Source organism: Apus apus, chromosome 2, assembly GCF_020740795.1.
Source record: "Apus apus isolate bApuApu2 chromosome 2, bApuApu2.pri.cur, whole genome shotgun sequence".
NCBI lineage: Eukaryota > Metazoa > Chordata > Aves > Apodiformes > Apodidae > Apus > Apus apus.
This window is the reverse complement of record NC_067283.1, coordinates 66,936,536-66,959,160: the sequence shown is the minus strand read 5'-3', so window position 1 is coordinate 66,959,160 and position 22,625 is coordinate 66,936,536. Positions and strand designations below refer to the sequence as shown.

Below are 22,625 nucleotides of genomic sequence, written 5' to 3'. Positions count from 1 at the left end.
TCCTCGTGCTTCCTGACAGCAAGAAGAGTGGATCTCTATGAGCTGCCTTCCATAGCTTGCCTGTGAGTGATGGAGTGCTGAGATCTGTGGAAGGTATCTGCACGTCCCTCTGAATGGAAAGGGCTTCTCTGGGGCCTAAAGGCTTAGAGGTGTGGCCCCTACATATTTCAGCAGTGGCAGTCTTGAAATCATCTACTTTTCCTTGAGTACAGGCAGGCAGGTGATCCTTAAATGCTCTCAGTTGTAAGGAAGGGTGACGCTCTTCAAGTAGTTCTCCCACCAGCTGCTCCCTAAGTGTTCAGGTATAGTATTTCAGAGTGCCTCTTTCTTCTGCATAATTTTTCTTCATGCTTTTGTGTAGTCCCAAACTCATACTCAGTATTTAAATGGCCTCTGCCCTGCCAGAGCTGATCACAACAGTTCAGCAGCAACCTTTCCCCTTGATAATATATCTCTGCTCTTTGGGGAGTTAGAAACTGGTCTTTTGCCTAATGTGCACCTAAACCAAGTTTGCCTGTAGTTTCCATGTATATCTGGCAAGTAATGCCACCTTTATGCATTTCTGCTTGTGCTGATGGCACTTTTTGTGGGTGTTTTTCCCCACAAACCAGACTGGACTATTAAAGCCATAGGAACTGTGGACCCAGAAAACATGCCTCTTCATTGCCCAAGGTGGAGAAACAAGAGAGTCTCAAATCAACAGCTCCAATGGGAAGATCTACAAGCTTCCACAGGAAACAGTATGGCCTGAAGACACTTGGCACAGACATGCCCTGAGTTAATTCCCATTGTCTGCTAACACAGGTATTAGCAGAAAGACAGCCCCATTCCTTGGTATTTGTTCCTGTGTCATCTTCAGTATTTTAAATAAAAGTGCCTTCCTTCAGGTAAAAGTGAAGCAGATTACCTTGAGCCTTGAAGGCTGAGAAAGGTCCATGTCCCCCTCCATAGAGGGTGAGTTTGGGTGGCCTACATAAGAGTTAGGACACAGCTCTCTTAACAACCCCCTGCTTAGGCATCTTATGGCTCTCAGGGTATTATTCACAGAGAGCATTAAGAGAAACGATGGCCTACTAAAGGCAGAGCCTTTGCCTTGCTGCCCAGGTGGCACTCATACCCCCTCACACCAAGGAAGCCTTTGGGTGAGCTCGTTGTCCCCCAGAGCAATGTGAGCTGTGCAAGTGGCTCCCTTCCCTCATGTGGACTGAAATGGGTGCCTGACGCAATCTGCTGTTGGTAGTGATGCACCTTCATCCCTGAGTTTTATACAAATGAGAGGATGGGGGAGCCAGGAGAGGGAGGGGGCTTAGTGATGGGAGAAGCAGCATGTTTTCCCCACCTCCCATCTGCATCTCGGCCCAGTTTCCAGCAATGCTTATGTCAGTCATAGTGGAAAAATACACAGAGCTGTGTAGGGACAGCATTCCTACTGATGGGAGAGTCTGAAAAAAGCAACAACCAGAAGCTCCAGGTCAATGTGCAGAATGCTGACAGAAAACTAGCATGGCATATCAAAACAAGGTGGGTGCATGGTTCTCTCAGAGGTTTTACTCCTTTGATTTCTCAGCCAAGACCTGTTGTTACTGATGGTTACCAGTGAACTTGACCTTTCTTGGAATCACTTCTGATGGAGCAGGAAGGAAAAAATCCTCTTGGGCTTTGGTTTCCCTGCCTGTAGTGGTGGGTCCTGGAGCAGAACGGGGCACACGCATGCTTCAGGAAGTTTCTAGACTCCAGACAAGGCTTCAGCCGGTCACCTCAAGGGGGAAGACTAACCCAAGGAGACCAGCTAATTTTGTTCTATCACACAACACACCTGCACTCCATCCTGCTTATGGTTGTAAACACAGTGCAAACGCACACTGTGCATCAGCTGTAATCCACCTATACCTGCAGTATCCACCCTCAGTGCTGGGTTTTCTCTTTTTTTTTTTTTTTCCCCAGGTGTGAATATATATATATAATATATATACCTATATATATATATAATATATATAGGTAGCCCTTGCTGCTGCTGCGATGCTTCTCTAAAACAAAAGCTTATGGAATTATAAAGCTTTCTCACTCATTAGGTGGTTTTGGGAAATGTCATAGATTATTACCCAACACAATTAAAGTAAATTTATCTTTAGGCTTTCCTAAAGCTCACCTTTCTAAAAAATTGATATGTAAAATGAAGATCAAACTGTAAAAGCTTCCTGTATATGTTTTCATTCTCTCTTCCTCATTAACATAAAATACCCTGCTTTTTTATTTTTTCTTTCTCCTCCAAAAGACTGGCTTTTAAATCCTGAATCTATAAGCCTTCACAAACTAGTGTAGTTCTTGTGTCTCTCTGAGAATACTAGGTTCTTGCAGCAGTGAAGCAGAATAGCAAGTTCTGCCTTGTACTACTAAATTTGTAATAATAAATGGAGGAAAACCGAAACCCAGCATGTATTGCTTTAGTGCTGTTATATTTGTAGAGTGAGTTGTGCAGCATTTTACTTGTTGGAGAAACTGCTGAAACTCTATTGCCTGGCTGTGGGGGTTGCTGCCAGAAGTGGGCACTTTGTGAGCACTTCAGTTCTGCATGACCCTCACAGCCAGAGGAGTCTCTGGAGAAACACTCTTGAGTGTTATCAGCTGTTGGATAATGGTTGGTGTGGTTTCATAGGAAACAGGAGTCAGAGCTCTCTTTAGCTGAGGAGCCAACACAATCCAGGCTCTTCACTTCTGGAGAAACAGCACTAATATGTAGGCTCCTTCTTCTTTGTGATTTTTAGTTTTGTTTAACAATAGATCTCTTCTCCCTTGGTTTTGTAGTCCTGTTCCTGCTATACACGCTCATCTCACACATGGGAGTCAGGACCTAGCTGGAGGAATATCTACTTTATGGCTTCCATAGGGACTCAGATCAGGTTGAAGCACCATCAACATCAAAGGTGAGTAAGCCCTAAGAGGCAAAACAATTTTCATGAAAACAGTGTAACTGTGTGAGCTATTTCAGACATTAGTCTTTGTTTCTGAATTCTGCAACATGCTAGGAGTCATAAAAGGTATAAATTTCTCTCATAAAGTAAGGTCTTATTTTACCAGCCATGCTTCTGTCAGATAATATATTGTTGTGAGGTAAATTACTTCTGCAAAATTAGCTGTTTGGTTTTTATTAAGTACGATGGAAAGGAATTTGGAAGGTTTCTGTACTGCAATTGGGTGGTTTAGAATGAAAGGGATTTAAGAACCATTAATATTTACTTGGTTTCCCAAAAAACTATTAATAATTTAAGTACTTGAAAGCATTCAGCCTATTACACATTTGTCATTGTTTTATCTTATAAAAGGCTGAGTGTCACATTGTCTCCAGGATGAAAAATTCCCTTTCTGGAATCACTGCTTGCAGGGTTGCCCACTAAAATTTCCAATTTTTTTTCTCTGTTCTTTGCAGTCATATTAAGGAATTGCTAAAATAACACATGGCAATTGCAGTGAGAAAAATAGAACTTGCCTGGCCTTAAAAGCAAAGCAGAAAGGAAGGGTGGCTGCAGTGGCCCAATTTGCAGTATGTGTCAGTTGTGTACACTCCCAAGAACTGTATCTTCATAATCCATCCTCTTGCTTGTTATCAGAATTTCAAAATGAAACTGTCACCAAAGCAGATCAGCGCAATCCTTTTAAAAGTAATCCTGCTCAATTCTACCTGCTGCACAGGGGAACATCAGCTTAACTTGTAATTAAAGAAGATTTCTCTAGGGAGACCTCAGATGTGGCCTGTCAGTTCCCAAGAAAACGGTAGCAATTATTGACCTCATTTTTTCTTTGCTCTAACAATCAGATTTAAAATGACAGTATGGTCTGGGACAGAGCATCATTCTTGTCAGTGACGATGTGACAAGACTGTATGACAGTGTGGGAATAGACAAAAAATAAATTAGTAAACAATGAAAGGGTAGATAAAAATTCTGCCTCCTTTTAGTAGCCTGAGTGAATAAATCGCTTTCTCAGACAAAGCAACAATTCTTGGGAACTGGTCCTGGCTTGAATAAAAGACAGGAGCAGGATGTGCTTCAATTACAAGCAACGAACCCCAATGAGGTTTTTTTTAGAGAGAGGTTAATTCTGTTATGGTTGCTTCCTTAATCATCTCTTCAGCTCTTGTTGCCTTTACAAGGCATTGGGAAGACAGATCAGTATCAGAATTAATTTTACATCAGTAATACGAAAGCCTGCACAGTTTCACATACCTGCTTCCAAACAGCTAGACTTAGTGAAGGATGCCTAACCAAACCATGTAGTTTATCACTTATTATATAAATGCAAGACAGCCATTTGCATGTTGAGAAGCACGGGAAAACAATTCTACCAGAGCAAGGGAGGATAATTACCCTTACAGGCTTTGGATTTACCAGATGTTTTGTTTTTGGAACAGAATAGTCCCCAAAGGTGTGCCTGAGTATACAGCATCTGCCTAACATGTGCCATGTATGCAGCTACAGAGTTTTTGCAGCAAGAAGCTTGCATCCTGAACTCAGACCCATACAATGAGTAAATAAGATGGGGACGGGGAGCAAATGAAATAGTAGGTGAGAATTACAGCAACAAGTTTGCGAGGCAGCTCAGTTTTCTCAGTGTGTCACATCTTCATAATTTTGTTTTCCTTGCTGTTTGCAGACAGATTTTGTTGCTGCTGAGAAGCTGATTTTGAGAGTTAGTATAATGCATGCAGGGCTTTGTTTTGTGCTTGGTATACACTTTTAGCCATTTTTCTGGGACAAGCAACAGAGGCAGAGACAGGCATATCCTTTCTAGTACTGTGAAAAATCTCTTCATTTTCTACTGTAACAAACTTCAAGGTCTGAGATGAATAGATGAAGCCTCTGCACAGGATCTCATGGCTTCTTGAACAATGAACCTTTAAAAAACCCACCAAACAACCCCAAAAGCAAGAACTCTGGTTTTCCCACAATCCTGGCAGTGCAGTGAGACAAAGGCCACTCTATGCAGAAGAAGTAGGTTTCTTGGTTGCCGTCCCAGATGTCTGCAATGTAACACTGTGTCCCCACAGCGGGGATTAATGTGCAAGGGACTGCCTGCCCCTCTGCTCGCAGGCAGGGAGGATCAGAAAGGATTTTCTAAAATGTATTCCCTCACCGGGGCTCTCCCAGACTGGACAGTTGTGCCTGAGTTTCTCAAACAGTTCGTACCGGTGCTGCGGGACACTTGCCTACTGGGGCAGGGGAACACAAGACAGGAGTATTTAAAAACCCGTGTAGTTCCTCCAGGCAAGAATAAAAGTAGAGCTGTGGGGTTATATATTTAAAATGCAATAAATTAAATTCAATGAAAATATAGAAGTAGAAAAAAAAGAGAAAAAATCTTAGGTTTTTTTCTGTGTATCTTACACTCTTTGACAGACAGCTGTCAGCAGTCCTTCAGAAAACTCTAAGTCAGAAACTTGTATAGTATTAAATAGTAAATAATTAATTGCTTAATTAAGACTTTCTTCTGCACTGCTACCTCCCTTTATAGACAAACTTTTGCTAAGGACAAAAGTGGTAGACGATTGAATACAGCCTGTGAAGCATGTAACAAAAAAGAAATTGAGAGCACTGGCAAAGCTGGCAATTGTGTAATCAATACCTGGTTTTGAACCAAACCAATAACAGATTCACCTAGTCAGGATGTAGGGGGTAAAATGGACTTCTAAAGCTACTGTACATAACAAAAGTAATTAAATGCACCATATTTTGTTTTTGTCGTGTATTATGAAGCTCTGAGGTTCACTACTATTAATTTCATGCTCTCAAAGTATTTTAAAATGGCCACAGCTACTGAATGTCTACAGAAGAATATTTTAACATAAAAAAATTTAGGTATCTTATGCTATAATTGTCTATAAGTTCTTCAGAAAAAATAATGGTCCTGAAAATGTTTTCATCCTCATCAGCAAAGCTATTTGCAGTCGATGCAGTTAATACACTGTACGGAATTCCCTGTTCAGCATGAATGGAACCCAAATCAGAGCTAGAAAGCTATTGCACTTTAGGCATGAAGGGAGTTACTTTGTTGGCTGCAGAGTTGGGTTCCCATGCACTTCTCAGCTGTGCCTCCTTTGGTCTGCAAAGGCCACTACAGACGTCTTGGCAGTGCTGGTTGTATGACTGCTACATGTTTCTGTTAAAGTGACTCTGATTAGTTGAGATTATCCAAATAGGAGCTCTTTGGCAACTGGGCTCATCTTGAGTAAAATAATTTATGCAAAGCTTATGTGAGGAGCTGTGCAGGACAGTGGCCTGCATCAAAGGGATGGTGCTCTGTGGCTGGGAGCAGTAATCTCCTTTACTGGCACAGCTGGTACAAGATCAGACAGATGTTGGCATCCTTGGCTGGCGTTTGTAGGAATTTCTTCAGTACAGATACTGCAAACTAAAGTCTCTTTGTCCTGCATTTTTACTGAGCTAAAACACTAACTTCTTGTTTTCATAAGCTTATGTGCTCTAGAAATTTAAGTAATGCTTTCACTTCCACAGTAAAACTAGAATTACATTTAAAAAGCTTACCTGTAAGTTATTACTGAGTTCTGCGAAGTCAAAAAACCCAGTAAGGAGCAAAGAGGGATTATAGCCCACAAAAACATATCTATAATAATGCCTATCCATTTCCTTTGTATCCCAAACCCTCCATAAATAATGTACTTAACCCTCATGTAAATCTACTGAGAGACATTCTGCTTAGATGTATTTTCCTTTATGGAAAATTGTTTATATTGACAAATATAAACATTTGTCAAACTGGGCTAATTACCTTCCCAAAGGCACAATGCATCAAAATTTACCCTGATATATGCTCTGTTCACCCTGCTTGAGTTACTGAATTATGTGAGGTATAAACTAGGAAATATTCCCGTTTCCTTCCCATGTGGGAATGGACCTGGAAGAAGCAGGAGATCTATGAGGGGATGTGTTCATTGCATAATTATAACCCAACACATATGGGTAGATGCTGTGCTAGCTGCTGAAGGGACCAGCAGAGCTCTACATGGGTGCCATGGTTCAGTTGGTCAGACTCACCAGACCCACTGCCAGGAGCGAAACCCTTGTATTTTAATTCCTCTTCAGAACTTGGAATGAAGGAATCTGGCAAAGTAGCTTAGTTCTGCAGGGTAATGTGTGTGTGTGTTTTTTTCCCCTTGCTCTCCATTCAGAGACGGGTGAGAAAGGTCACGCTGTAGACTGCTCTAGCCACATCCTTAGGAGTACAACACTCTTATTTATTCTTGTTCTTATACTCCAGGTAAAGGATGTCCATTTGTGCTTATTTGTCCTCTAGAGAAATGGGTTGGTTTTGTTCTGCATTCACTATTCCATTTCTTGCCTAGTTGCTGCCCAAATGCATAGACCCTTCACTGAACTATTTATAAGGACCTAAGTGGAAAAAGGAGAAGGAAAGGAATGGAAGAGGAGGAGGTGTTTGTAGCATGCTTCAGTGGATTAGAGAGCCCAGATCCAAGCCTCTAAGGTTTCAGCCTTAATCTTCCAACACATGGAAAGCCTTTCAATTTCACTTTGAGGTCACTACCCATGTACAAAACAGTCTAACTTCTGTGTGAGGAGCACAGGTACAAAGCTCAGTATAGGAAGCTTTTCAATAAGTCAAGAGTATAATTCATTCTGGGAAAGAAACCTGATGTTTTACATCAAAATACTTGCTTGTAGAATCCAAAATCTGTACATTAAACTTAAAACATATTTCAAGCTTATGAGATTTAATAAACTTTCATAATTTTTTGCTTGCTGGATTTCACCTACAAGCAACTGCTGATTTAAAGAAGAAAAGTAAAACAAACAAAAAAATTCTAAAGGATGAGCATGTCCCAATATCTAATATTATGTAAAGAAAGCACAAGTAGGAGACATTCACTCTTTCAGTGAGTGTGCTGGTCTTGCAATAATTTTTGTGTTCTCTTGATTATGCCCAGTATTAGAAGACTGGCTTTCTCAGTGGAGGCTTTCCATGAAGCTTTCTTCATCTTTTGGGGAGATCATCTGATAGGATCAGCCTAAGCTGACCTGTAAAATCAAGTGCCATCAAAGTTGGGAATTTCCACGTGACATCATGTCCACCTGAGAATGCTGCACCACAGTGACTGCCACACCCTGCTGGGCCAATCTAATTACTACTTAATTCTTAGAGGAAACAGCTGTTATAAAGGTAGAGATCATGTAGAAAAGTATTGGTACTCTCAATGGTTTAGTATCAGTGAGGTTCAGCGTTGCCCTGGAGTGGACAGATAGTTGACACAAAGGAAACAGAGTTGCTGGCAAGGTCACCGTGAACTGTCTGAGACCTGATATATATCACAGACACCGATCAGGTACCTCTTTCCAGAAAATGAATATCCTCAGGGGCTCAAGTTTCGTCTAGGGGAAGCAGATGCTCCAAGTCTCTTTAGTTTTGCTACTGTTTCAAAGAAGAAGTATCACTTCTTACTTTGCATTAAATGCGTGCTGTTTGGAGGAACTGAAAATACGACTATTTCTTACAAGTGAAAGTAATAATTACACTTGTTTTACAGAACAAGTTAGAAGTAGCATTGATGGCACCTGCAGCAAATTTAGGTATCACTACAGATACCCTTGAAGGCAGATAAAATGAGAAGATTTTTATCTTGATTTTTTTTAAGGGAATAAAAACTAACTAGCAAGCACAGTATAATTATTTACTGCAAAAAGTGTTTTCTGACAGAGGCAGCAAAGGTAATGATGGTAAATCTAGTTATTAAATATCATAGACAACTAAAAACATCACAGAAAATAAAAAAAGCAGCAACAACAGACTTTCTTCTGGGAAGCAGGCTACAGCAAGAAATACACCTCTTTCTCTAAGTCTGTGCAACCTGTAAATTGGTGAGGAGCCAATACGTGATAGCTGTGAGAGTTAAGTACGCAAGTTAGATAAAGTAATTGCAAGTATTACTGGTTTTAAAGAAAATCTATCTACTTTAAATTATTTATTTTAGGAAGATGCTAAGAACAAAACTGGGAGGTGATGTCTGAAGACGTCCTTTTGTACTTTTCTCAGCTAGGATTAAGCACTGTGTTATTTGAGGACTCTATGCACGTTTTCCCTCCATAGTATAGACTCGGTTACCTGCAGTGTTAACCTGAAGATCTGATCAACTGAATGTTGATCAAAATATATGCCAAACTGGCTCATTGAGTCAAGTGTAAGATCATTTCAGGTAACAAATTCTCAAACCTCTTCTAATTCTGGATTGATGCATGAAGCATCCTAGGTGTTAAATGATCTCTCTTTGCTTGCTGCAACACAGATGCCCGCGGTGCAGCAAGTGCTTTGTTACTTAGCTCAGTGCTGTTAATTTACGTGACATCGCTAGTTCAACAATTTTGTATCCTCTTCATTTAAATAACCACCTTATTGCGTCTCAGAATTGCTGAGAACCACATTTGCATCTGTGTCTTACCAGTGCTTTTCATATTTAGATGAGGCCCACTGAGGGGTGAAGTCTTTGTAAAAGAAACAAGACACATAAACCCCAACATTTACTGAAGACTAGGGAACTGGTATGGGTTTCTGGTTTTTAGCTGACCAGGATGTTACTTAGGCTATTGATTGCTCAGAAGTTGTTTAGTATTTTTGAGTGTTTGCAGCAAGACCCAAGGTTTAATGAGCCAGAATTTTTCAACCCTTACCCTCCTTTAAACTCATGAAAACACACCTGGAGGCAAAATGAGATAGTGCTGTGTTGTTTCTCCCTTCTGCACCTGTCCTCATTACATTGTTCTCTGGCTTGGCTTTCAACTTTGCACCTTTCTATCAAAACACTTTCTGATCTGGATTTTGCCAGTTCCCAAAGGTGTCTGGCATGCAGAAGGAGATGACTTCCTTGTTGATGAAAATAAGTGATTTTGTGAAAATAAACTAAAAAATATATTTATGAAATATAGTCCTGAGGGGACATTTCAGTGATACCCAATTTGAAATACTGTTATGACGGTAATTTAGTAAGCGTAAAAGGGTAAAAAAGTGGTGCTTTTCCCTCCAGGGTAGGCTATGGGGGGAACATTTTAAAGTTTTTTCTTTAGATGAAAGTTATTTTGCTTACAATAACTCTTATCTTCCAAGGCTTTTTTGCAGTTACTAAAATGCGGGATCACAAAGTCTCCAGCAGTAAGGAAGAAGTAAATTCATCAAAAGCAAAAGGCTCTCAATATTGGTTTTCACTGAAATAGAAAACTACTGGTATTTAGCAGAGGCATAATGCTAAATGCTGCTCCTTTTTCTATTTTTCTGTGCAAATTGCTTATTTTTGATCCAAGCTTCAAATACGTTTCAGCACCAAGAAATCACAAGCTGTATCACAGCTTTCAAGGGGGAACGTGAATATCCTGTGACACTTCGGACACACACCAGAAAAATAAGACCCTTCTGCCAGAAGAGAGAGCTCTGGAAATAGGAGAGAATGCCATAAAACTAGAGATGTTTTATACGTTGACTTGTCTGGTTTTGGGAATTAACTGATTCAGTGCTATCTTCTCATGGGTCTTACTCATGAAGCTTCTAGATAAAGCCAGTAGCTCCAGTATTTTAAGAGGCAAAATTTCCAAGGGTGCTTTTGAGGGTGGTTTCAGAGTCTTTCAATATATTTTTCAGTGGAAGAACCTGAATTTTTTGGGAAGATTTGGATTTCTTAAGTAACTCTCATAAAATGTCTGCTATTTGGAGAGTGTTGATAACTGCAAAATTGAAGCCACCTGCATAATGGCAGGCGGTGAGACATTTCTCATTTCTGCTTTCAGCAGCAGTAGAAGGTAGGGAGAAGAAAGGAATTTATAAACGCTTCACTAATCTGAACTGTTTTTTGATATGCTTGTTTTCTGATGGCTTTGATTTTTCTTTTCCCTCCATAAACTTGAAATGATGAGGCTTTTGTCTGGCTTCATGAACAGTTTTCTGTCATTATTAAAAGATACATCTCAGAAAGAAGCCTGCTCAAGACTCCTAGGTAAGAAGGGCTGATTTTAAGATTTTAAGCCACGGTTCAGTTTGTTGTTACAGTGAAGTGACTCTCTAATGCCACTCCAGGAAAGTGCATAATCCTAACAGCTGAGAGAAGAGATGCAGCTGCTCCTATAAACATTGCCCAGAATATGTTTTTTATACTAGAAAAGCTCCTCAATTTGGAGAGCAGGGTGATTTTGAGTAGCCAGTCAATAGTGCAATCAATTTGATTAAACTACTTTGTACATAAGAAGATTTTGAATAATAGATTGGCAAGCATATAAATATGAAAATAGCCTTCACAGTTTTCCTCCTGGATCACAGAGACAATTGACAAGCACTGGAAAAGTTCAACTGTGTACATAATAAAACACTGTCCTGTCACAAATACCAAGTTCTCGCAGGTGCAGGACTTGCAGAACCTCACACCTGACTTCTCAACCTGTAATAGAAGTAACTTGGCTGGCTGCAGACAGCAATGGGAGACAAAGGGGATGTGGATGTAATTATTCAGAACTGCCTTACCAAAAGATGTGCCAATTCCCTAACACGGAAATCACCCTCGACAGCTCTGCCAACCATTTATTCCCTGCCAGTTTGAAGGCACATTGCTTTTTGGAACAGTTTTATCCATGCTCACAGCAAAATGAAAGAAACTAAGTTCTGGGTTTTTTTCATTTCAAGCTGGCTGTGAAAATGCATGTGTAATATAGGGAAATAATAAAACGGAATAGAATGCTTTTTTTCCAAAGTGTCACTTGAGAACACAAAACAGCATTTGAAGAGGAAATATATTCTTGTTCTGTGAACTAGCTCTTCATTTTTTTCCCTTCCATTTCTCTCTTAAATCCTTGAGGGCAAAAACCTTGATTTCAAATGCTAATTCCTGTTTTGAACTTCAATCATGATTAAAGAAGACTGGGTGAGGAGAGGAAAGGAAAGGAGATGACAGTTGGTTTTCAAATGTAATTAGGAAGATAAAAAGAGCGTATGGAAGTTGTCTTATGTGTCTTTCTCCAAAACAGTTCTATATTTACCTCTTTTAAAACTTTGTATCAGGCTCATGAACTCCAAGCACATTTCTTCCTAAAAATGTATGCAACCTCAATAATAGAGCATAGTCTGCTGGCACAGGACAAGAGAGTGCAGAAGCTCATTAGCTCCTTTTCTCTGTTAACCCAACAGTAGGTATCCTAGAGTTTAATCCACATAAAACTGGAATTTGAAAGCCCCAAACTTTTAAACCCACTATGCCATGGAAACAACTAGACTGCTGCTTTTCTTAAAACAAAATAAAAATGCTAATGAGTGTGCTGCATAATAAGGACTCATGACACAAAATCTCTGTGAACTGCATCAGTTTTTGTCACATGGGGGAAATAAAAACAGCTGTAGACTTTTCTTCTTGTGTATAAGTTACTCCTCCCATTCAGTTGCTATACTACATTGTCTTTGCTAGCTGCAAAGTGTCATGAATGGTAACCACTGACTAGCATATGTTAAGAGAGCCTTTAAGAAGTAAGGAAAGAATGGTTTCATTCAGCTTCTTTGTTCTTGGGTTTAGGATATTTATTTAAAACTTGGCTACTCCACTTCCAGCTTCCATTTCTTGCTGTGCTTGGCTTTCATGTGATGACACAGATTATGAAGTACTTCTTGTTTCATTTCCATATTTGCCCTTCTTATGGGAAAAAAAATCAAAATGTCTCTCAACAGTGATAAATACAATCTTAATTTTTTATTCTTTAATTGCACATCTTCACGTGGCTGACATTGGCTGGAAGAACTTAATAAAAAAAAAAAAAATCAGTCAGTTGTTAGATTGACATCTAAGAGTGCTCCTCTCAACCCTTGTAGCTCTGAGCATACCTAACCCTCAAAAACTAAAGTGTTTTTTGAATGTTGGTTAGGTAGATAAGCCTTACAGAAGACTTAATTTTCCCTTTATTTCATACTGAATTCTACTTGTCAGCTGTGCAGCAGTCCAGTGAGTAAAGATGTAGTCACTCAGATATTGTGGCCCGTGTTTAGTATATGATAAGGCAAGCCAAGGCAGGGTGCACACAGATAATGGATTTATAAGCTCAGCTGTTGTCAGGCACTTACAAATTCACAGATAAATTTTATATGCTTGAAGTCTGAAGCATGGCAATCATAATGCAGCGGAGCTACAGTCTCACAAGATGTTTCTTTGTTGCAGCTGGACAATCCTTCTCCTGCCCTTCCGCCAATGCCTCACAAGGCAGACTCATCCCAGCAGCTCTCTGACTCTGAACAAGCAGTGGTACGTTTAGTTTCATCCTCCTAATCTCCCTCCCTTCTCCTTTACCTTCTTTAATTACAAAACAGACTGCTCCTACAACATGCTACTTTATCACTGAATATGGACTTCAGACACAGTTTGTATGAGATTTGGTTCTACATGCCTATCCGTGCCTTGACTTCTAGATCAGATTTACAGGCAGTTAATAACACAAACTTTCATATTGCATGGCATGAAAACATCAGGCAAAAATCCTACCTGATGGGATCTATTGATTTACACTTGACGCTGGTTTAAATCAGAAAATAAACCAGCCTTAGTATTTGCATTCATCTGGGGTTTATTAATACCTAAAGAAAACACTACTGCAAGTTTAGGTGGTTTTTTTCCCCTTAACTTTTAATTGAGTCAGAAATTCAATTGTAAAGTGTGTGCAGCTGATTAACTTTTCTCTTTAACAAAATCAATAGATGCTATTAAACTAAATGAATGTAAAATCAAGTGCCTGATTAACAATAGGAGTTTGCTTCTTTTCACAGCTTAGACTGCCTGTAATGAAGATACAATGATCAGTCTTATAGAATCAGAAGATATTCCTAGAGATGAAAGGAAGCAACACCAAGGCCAGTGTGCAGGTTTTTATAAGCAGGTATGTGTAAGTTACTATGTGAATGAGAAACACTGGTCTCTTCAGGTCTTGGAGGCTTTTTCTGACCAATGCCTTGTCACTGCATCATGTGCAAATAGCTTCAATGCATCTTCTTGAGTTTCTATGGAAGTACTTATGTCCCATTGTTTTAGGTGCAGTTTCTGAGCATGTTTTCTCATAGTTTATTAATTCTGTGTCAGCTGGCTCATGGTTCTGGATGGCAGGACTGCTGAAGTCTGCCACCTTTCGCTCTGGTGGAGCTGGAGAGATCTTGTTGGCAGTGGGTGCTGTAGAGCTGGCTTTTATGTCAGTCTCAGAATAGATCTCTGCCTAGAGAAAATCTTCTCTTCCAGTTTGTATGTCAATGTTCAGGGGCTGGAATGATGTTTTTGCAATTTTTTTTTTTCAGGATGTGTTCAAGGCAATTAACAAACTCTAGTGGACAGTGAGACTGGGTTTTATTTTGGCTACTGCCCACAAAGTAGAGATATTTGGTGCTGTCTAGGGCCCTTTCTCTATGTCCAGCAATCGATGTGTGCCCACATCAAGCCTCACACCCTGATATGGCGGCCATGATGTTTATGAATGTTTTGAATAATTAGGTGTCTTCATTGATTTCAGTTTATATCAGTCATTAAAGTCTTCTAGGGAATTAAAAAAAAAATTCTAGCTCCTGACTATATAACCCCTCTGCAACTGGATTATTGTAGAGATACTCGAACCTATTAAATACAGCTTCGCACAGTCCTCATGTTTGTGCTCACGTTAGTGTTACCTGGCCTCTTTGTGAGCATTAGTTGCCGTGCACTGTGCAAGGTTATACACTCTGTTACTCCATAAAAGTGGGATTTGACCCCAGGGAAAATACACTGACAAATCAAAATTTATAATCGGTTTAAAGTTCAAGGGTGCAGCCAAATCCTGAGCCAGTGTAATTTGGCCTAGATTCACTGAACTAAGTAGAGCTGCAGGAGCTATACAAACAGGACTGTTCCACTGTGGTTGCCCTCATATGGTGAGGATGCCAAGGAAATACTTAAAGCCTGACAAAGGCTGCAGTTTGCTGTTTCAGCAAAATGAAATTAAAAAAAATAAAAATAAATAAAATTGTTTCCTTATACTACTTTCTACAAATAATAGCAACTGAACACCAAGGATGCTGAGAAAACTCTCTTAGTTGAGTCAAAAGAATATTAGCAACATACACGTGCTTATTTCTAATATACAGTACTAATATACTGTTCCCATTACTTGGGCCAAAAATATGTTTGTCATTCATTTGCTCCTGATACCTTTGGTATCATCCTCTCATGTCTGTGTGTTCCCCCAGCCCTGCAGCTCCAGGTCCACCTGGACATAAACGGGCTGTAACTTTCAACCCTGCTTTAGCATTGTTGAAACAGTTCTGATCTAAAGTTCAGTTTTAGATTCAGTAGCTGATGTTCCAGGGGCATTCTTTCAAACTTGAAGAGCCAAAGAAACATTCAGGCTTTACATCACTGTCAGGATTTTCCCAAATCAGCCCTTCTATGCCCCAAAATGCCTGTATGTGTGAGTAACAAGGCTGGTGAAGGTCTCGGCATCTTTTCAACGCTGAAGTTATTGGAGAGAGAGGAGAGCAAAACTTGCTAATAGAAACCCATGTGTAGCTCTGAATGGTGATTTCTAGATAGCCATTTCAGGAATAATTTAAGGTTAATGAAACAGCTGTAAGAACCAGAAATAACAGGTTAAGGGTAGGTCTCAGCTATCATTTCCATTAGTACAAATTCAGCGTTGCCAGGGCCTGTGTTAGCAATCAATTTTTCCTTGTTTTGCACCTGTGTAACTGACTTCATCTCAGCCTGGAAGGAGTCAAAATTAAATATTTTAATTGGTGTTTTTGTGTTTATGTTCCACCCTGCATGACAAGTAATAGGAATTAAATAATGTAATGGGAAGTCATTCTGGGGGTTCTAGGCAGCATAAAACACAGCACCATTTCTGGTCTTTTTCAGTAGGGTCTTTTCATGTCTATCATCCTAATTCTGAGTTGATTGCAAATAGACTAAATAGGAGAAATAGATTCAGAGATTCAGACTGGCAACAGATGGATACATGACTGTTAGGCAAAGGACTGAAATTAATTAATGGAAATTTTAACTCATTTGAATATTATTCATGTCTGAATCACTAACTGGGGAGGAGGATTCCAAATTTTTTTATTTTTTTTTTTTAATGCAAGAAGGCAGTATTTACTATATATGATTCAAAGACAGTTAAAAAAAAAAAGTTAAATCATATGAAAGAAAAAAATAGGTTTTCTGATATGACAAGCTTGGACAAGTTATTCAGCCCCATTGTACCCCAGACTTTAAGGCTGCAAAATACTTGCATGATACTGTCCTGCTTTGTATGGTGAGCATTGCACTTAATGAATTACTGTTTATAAACAGGATGAGCTCCTTTGGGGAAGTTACTATGACTGAAAAGACACGATGTGCTCTGGGGAAACTGGTCCTCCTGACTAAATAGGCGACTGCATTGTTCCACTTTGACTCTCTTAAACGCCAAGCTGGAATCTAAAACTCTATTGTTCATTCATTACGTGGAAAAGAAAGAAAGCGTTCCACTACAGATTGTACGACTAACACGAGAGCTTCCGTTCACTCACCGCCGGGAATAACCTGTTTATGTAACGTGCTCAAACACACCTCGGAACAGAGGAAAAAATACCCCTGCTTGGAGAGGGGGAGGGCAGGGAGGGCTGCGGGTGCTCCCGCATGCACGGGGGGGCTGCACATCCCTTACTCCCTCCAGCCCGTCCCCCCCCTCTGCCCGCCCCCGCACGCCCCGGGGCTCCCCCACACCCGCCCTCGCGGCTGGGGGGCAGCTGAGGGCATCCCCCCCCCAAAAAAAAATAAAATAATAAAAACCAACACCAAAACAGCCCCCCCCCGAATCTGCCCCGCAGGAGCTGGGGGGGGGGGGCAAGGAGGCCAGAATTGCAGCAGCGGCGGGTTGCAGCCGCCGCCCCCGCAGGGCTGCGCTGGGCCCGGGGCTGGGGGGAGCGCAGGGGTGCGGGGAGCCCCCCGCGGCGGGCCGGGCCCCGCGGGGGGGGCCGGGCGGGAGCTCACTCACCATGGCGGCGGCGCTGTCCAGGGTCCCGGTCCCGGTCCCGGCCGTCGGGCTGTGCCGGCGCTGCCGCCGCGCCGCGCTATAAGGCACCGCCTCCTGCCGGCCCCGCCGCGCCCTCCCCCGCCCCGGCCGGGCCAGGGGCAAAGAGGGGAGGCGGTGCGGCTGCGCTGGGCTCGGCTGGCTCCGTGCGGGTCCCCGCCGTGCCCCGGGGGAGTGGGGGGAGAGCAAAGAGCGCGTAGGATCGGGAGGTGGTGGTGAGAGGCGGCGGGTGAGGTGGGGGGGGATGCTGTGCCGGCGCTTCCCCAGGTGTCACTGGAGAGCGGCCGTCGGGCTTGGGCGCGATGCAGCTCCCGGGGGTCTCCCCTGGCAGGCCAGTGTGGGAACAGTCAGGGGCACTGGCTGGGCCCTGTGATCCTGACGTGTCTCTTTGTGCTTAACAATTAACAAGCTGGAGAAGGGTCTAGCGCACAAGTCTTATGAGGAGCGGCTGAAGGCACTTGGGACGTTTAGTCTGGAGAAAAGGAGGCTGAGGGGAGACCTTATCGCTCCCTACAACGACCTGAAAGGAGGATGGAGTGAGGTAGGGGTTGGGCTCCTCTCCCAAGTTACAGTTGATGGAATAAGAGGAAACGGCCTCAAGCTGTGCCGGGCTAGGTTCAGATTGGATATTAGGAAGCAATTATTTATGTAATGGGTTGTCAGGCACCGGAACTGGCTGCCTAGGGAAGTGGTGGAGTCACCATCCCCGGTGGTATTTAAAACACGTGTAGACGTGGTGTCTGCAGACATGGTTTACTGGTGGACTTTGCTGGGCTGACAGTTGGACTTGATGGTCTTGAAGGGTATTTTCCAACCAAAATGATTCTATGATTCTAGCAGAGGGTTCAGTCAATAAGTCCAGTGCTTGTATTTGCATTGAAGTTCTCTGACCTGAAGCCCTGATTCTTCCAGGCGCTGTGCCAAAGCCCGATCAATGTTGCCCTGCCACCTCACTGTGGCATCTCCCTGGAGAACTGCCTGTTAGGGAGGAGCTGATAAGCAAATGTTTATTCAATTTGGCTAGGGAAGAGGCAAAAGTCACACAGGGCAGGAGCTACTGACCCAGTCACTGCTCTGCCACTGATACAAACCAGAAAAAGCTCAGGGAAGAGGAGAGGCTTTGTGCTTGGGGGAAGAGGGAAAAAGTTTCATGCCTTCAAAACTGATTTTTGTTCTAAATTGTAACAAAGCCTTGTATCTCCTAGAAAACATTTATTTAAACTATCAAAGCTTATTGAAAATGTTCTGCTTCCTTTCCCTGGTTTTTAATAAAGCAGTCTTTGTCACGCAAAATCAAAAGACTTTCTTAAAATATTTAAATTATTAACTTGTATTTTATTTTCTAAATGAAAATGTGTCAAAAATGACCTGTTCATATGTGCAGTCCTGTTGCTGCCCTCTCCGTTCTGGCAGGTCAGAGTTCTGTTGACCAGGGCTCAGAGAACAGTCTTTCCTGGTTTCAGTGGCAGAAGCAGTGGAAACAAGATAGGGGGATGGTGCAGGCCACGGGACATCGTCATAAGGTAAAGCCTACTTGGTGAATAGATGGGTTATATTTCTCCACAATGTAGTGCTGATTTTCTGAATCTCAAGTCTTCCTTCCTCATAGGCTCTTTGTCTGCCTCAGCCCTTGCTTTCTCTTGGGTCTAGAGGCAGAGAAACTCCAAGGAGTATGAGACCAGCTATCTTCCCAGGGCTGCCTGCCTGCCCAGAAACAATGCTGCCAGAAACCTCATTTGGAAGCGTGTCCTCATGTAACTTCTAGCCCACTTTCATAGAAGCAGACTTGTTTGCTTGAGTTTGCAAATTCCGGGCTGTTAGTCCACACTGAACGGCTGGAATTTCCGAGGGTGACCTGCCAGCCTTTCCTTTAATTCAACTTTTGATAGGCCATTCATTTAATTCTTCCTGTATTACTACAGACCATCTTGAAATATTGAAGAGAAATACCTTTTGATATCCATTCTGTCCCAAGAAAAGTTGTTCCCAAAGCAGAAAATTGCCTAAGAGATTACTCTTTAGGTGCTGCAGAGCAAGAAGCAGTTTGGAAGCTGACTGACAGAGTACAAAGGTAATGACTCAGTGCATTGGAATGTTTTAGCCCCACATTTTTTATTTTATTTTTAGTCCAAACAGGCTGGAGTTAGTTTATCAAGGCAAATCCTGACCTAAGAACATGGTAATACAAAATACTTTTTTCATTATTCTTGCTCTTCTTTGTCTAAAACAGAAAGGAAACCTATGTTCAAGTTTAGTAAAGAGGTAACATCTCTAATTTCTTGAGTTCCTTGTACCTGACACATTATATTACTACTAATTATTGTCATTTCCTTCTGTAGTAGCAATTTTATTTTTTATGAAAACAGTAATGTCTCTACCGAAGACAGGCATAGGAAGCAAATAGGATTCTGGTGGCATCTAAAAGAAGCTGTAATAGTATTACGGATATTTTTAACACCTATCTAACGACCTGAATTTGGAGATTTAAGGGGTGTGGCAGGATTTGGATTCATCTGGTTTGTATGAAGGGCGATGCCATGCATTTAGTTGGGTCCTAGGCACTGAGCACAGCAGATTTCTGCCATGCATGTTAGCTTTGAGTGGTTATTGAACTGCAAATTCTGCTGAGAGGAAGGGCAGAAAAATAAGTAAAGGTGGGAAAATGGGATTGCTTAGTTCCAGATGAAATTCCCTGGAAACAAGAAGAATAAGTTGAGGCAATTAAAACAGAACATTCCGGGGCAATGTTGTTACACAACAGCTACTCTTCACAGTGAAATGCACAGGGTGTTAGCTTAAGTCCTGCTGGTGTAGGGGTTGTTGTACATTGGACTTCATCACATGCTGTCTAACCTACAGAGTGGTTCAAGTTGGAAGGGACCTTTAGAGGTCATCTGATCCAACCTACCTGCTCAAGCAGGGCCAGCTACAGCTGCTCGCTCAGGGCTGTGTCTAGCCAGATTTCTCAATCTTAGGAAAAGAGCCTTTAAATTGCAATTACTTTGGAGCTGCCAGGTCCCACTGGGTTTGCAACTTAACAGGAAACAAGCTGGAAAAGGTGTCACTGATCATCCGTCCTTCTTGTGGCAACTCTCAGCTCCTGCTGAGTGTCAATCAGGATAAAGTTTTAGTTTGGAAAAGAGAAGTGAAACAAGCCCTGTCTCCTCCAAAATTCGGAATTTAAGCTCAGGACCTGCCTGTTTCACTAAACGGTCGTGTCAGTAGCATCTCTCCAACTCCCTGGCAAAATGTCTCCTCTTTCCCTAGGCAGCTAGCTCAGAGGAAAGAGATTATCTTGCTTCTGTTATCCATTCATTTTCTAATTTTGCTGGCACAGGATCATTGTTATGTACCTAAAGATCTCAGTTCTGCTAGTGACATCACAGGGAATTATGAGCTTAATGTGACAGAATTTTTGTTAACTCTCAGTGAGTGCTTGAGAACTGCCAGAACTAAAGCTGTGCTGAATGAAATCCAAGTAATCAGGCAAAAGCAAAAATATATTGGTTGGGTTGTTTTGTTGTTTTTTTTTTTTAAACAGATTTGAAAGTGTGCCCTCTAGTTTTCCTCTGTTATGTTTAGTTCTTTCTATAAAGTCATTTTTTCTATTCTTTTGTGAAACTACAGCTGGTGTAATATGTCTGTACAGCTAAAGCTGAAGCTTGTGTTAAATTGCCAGCTGCGAGCAAGTACAATAAAAACTAAGCCACAATAAACTTATGCTGGAGGAAGTACTAAGTTGAACAATTGTGCAGCTTTGCAGTTTTTGTAATAAACATTATGTTTTAGCACCCTCTTTCGGAACAAAGTAATACTGCCAGTATTTACTCAAAGGCTTTGCTAAAGATGGAATGCAATTGCAGGGTGTCCGGAGAGTCTTTGGCTGCAGCCACAGATACAGTTTAATTGTGTAGTTTGGTATTTTCTAAATTTACGTAAATAGAATTTTCTCATCCCTCTTATGCTTATCATCTTTATATACATAGTCTGTATTGTTCATTTAAGTCAGACAAGAACTGGGAAAAAAACCTCATGGCTCTGAACCAAAATCTGAAGCTGAGTTGTTGCAGAAGATCGTGTTTAGATGCACTGTTCCTCATTGTCTGCACGCCTCTTCTGAGGAGTCTGGTGGCATTAACTTGCTGTGAATTGTGAATGATCCCCCTCATACTTGCTAGTATGCAGTGTTTGGATGGCATATGGAGGTCCCAGTCTGGGAACATGGTCTTCCTGTGACCTACACCAGAGTCCTTCCCTGAAGAGAGCACCGTGTGATGCGTAACAGTGTAACGCAGAGGGAAAGAAAGTGGAAGAAAGCTGGTCTTTATACTCCTGCCCTAGGAAATAGTCATCTATTCATGCCAAATGAAGGACAGCAGGAAGGAGTTCACCAAGTGTATTCTGAATAGAAGAAAGGGCTATACTTCCACATGAACTATCATTACCTAGGTAGCTTCTGGGGTACAAGTGATAGGCAGTCAAGCTCCAATATGTTGTTTTGGCTTTAGTAGTTGGTATGCTTGCCAGTTACCTTCAAAAATATTGTATGTGCCAAGAGAAGGATTAAAAAATTAGGACACAGTAGAACAAAAACTGCTTGGATTAGTTCAACTCGCTCTTCTTGTGCATATTCAGTTTAATAAGCCTCATTTACAGTAAGAGCCTTCAGCAAGACTGCTGCTTCATCAATGCATGGTGTGAATGATAATAAAAAGGAGCACAGGAATGACGCAAGGGTCTGGAAAAAGGAGAAGAGATAATCTTGTTAAATTGGCTGAAGTTCCTTTTCAGGACTAGAATACACTCCTTATATAACATAACTTCTTCGTGGTTACAGGAGATCATGTAAATAACTCTTTTCTACAGCTCATCAATTCTTTATCCTTCCTTCTGCTGTCTGCTCAAGGTAACCGAGTGTAGATTCATCAAAGTGCTGAGCACTTAGAGCTGCACTTGACATCAGCGAAAGCTGTGCTACAAATAAGTTAACTGGAAGGGAAACATGAGATTTTCCCCATAGAACAGCTGAAAAGGAAGCCAAAAGGGGCACATCCTAAAGCAGTCAATATTTCAAACATACATTTCAGCCTCAGTCCTCTCCCAGGTGAAGGAGGGATAATAATACCCCTCACCTTGTCTTGCTACACAAACACGAGTTAACTGGCTGCTGTGAAACAACTGGTTAGTCTAGATGTATCAGCTCTCACACCCTAAAAATAAGCCTTGTGCTCACAGCATCTGCACCTCTTCTTGTCACTGGCCTTCAGCTCTCTGACTTGCATCACTGTGTGGCCTTGCTGCCCTGTGAAATCATGCCAAATGCTGCTGCTTTCAGATGACCCATGGTCTGCTGTACTCTTTGGCCGATGTCCTAAATGCCTGCTCACCAGTTGTGTGCTGCGGTCCCTTTGTTGCTTGGTGACCTCACCGTGCTCCTTCCTCAACCCTCAAAACATATTTCAATGCATACCTGGTTGTGCACACTGAGAGAGGTGATTTAAGAAGTTTGAGCATCATAGGAAAAAGCATTGAATGTAGAATATGGATAGTATGCAG

The 22,625-nt window shown here is 41.6% G+C and overlaps 1 protein-coding gene across 3 annotated transcripts in view; it reads right to left on the bottom strand.

Annotated features, from left to right (window-relative positions):
* The window catches only part of ELOVL2 (ELOVL fatty acid elongase 2), a 51,325-nt gene extending 34,105 nt beyond the window's left edge, over positions 1-17,220 (bottom strand). For 2 of the 3 annotated variants that reach the window (XM_051610794.1, XM_051610795.1), the window contains exon 1: positions 17,034-17,220. In XM_051610794.1, the coding sequence (XP_051466754.1) occupies positions 17,034-17,036 (3 nt within the window). In that variant the 5' untranslated portion in view covers positions 17,037-17,220. The remainder of the gene's footprint in view (positions 1-17,033) is intronic. The other variant, XM_051610793.1, reaches the window with a different exon arrangement.
* Between the last annotated feature and the right edge of the window lie 5,405 nt (positions 17,221-22,625).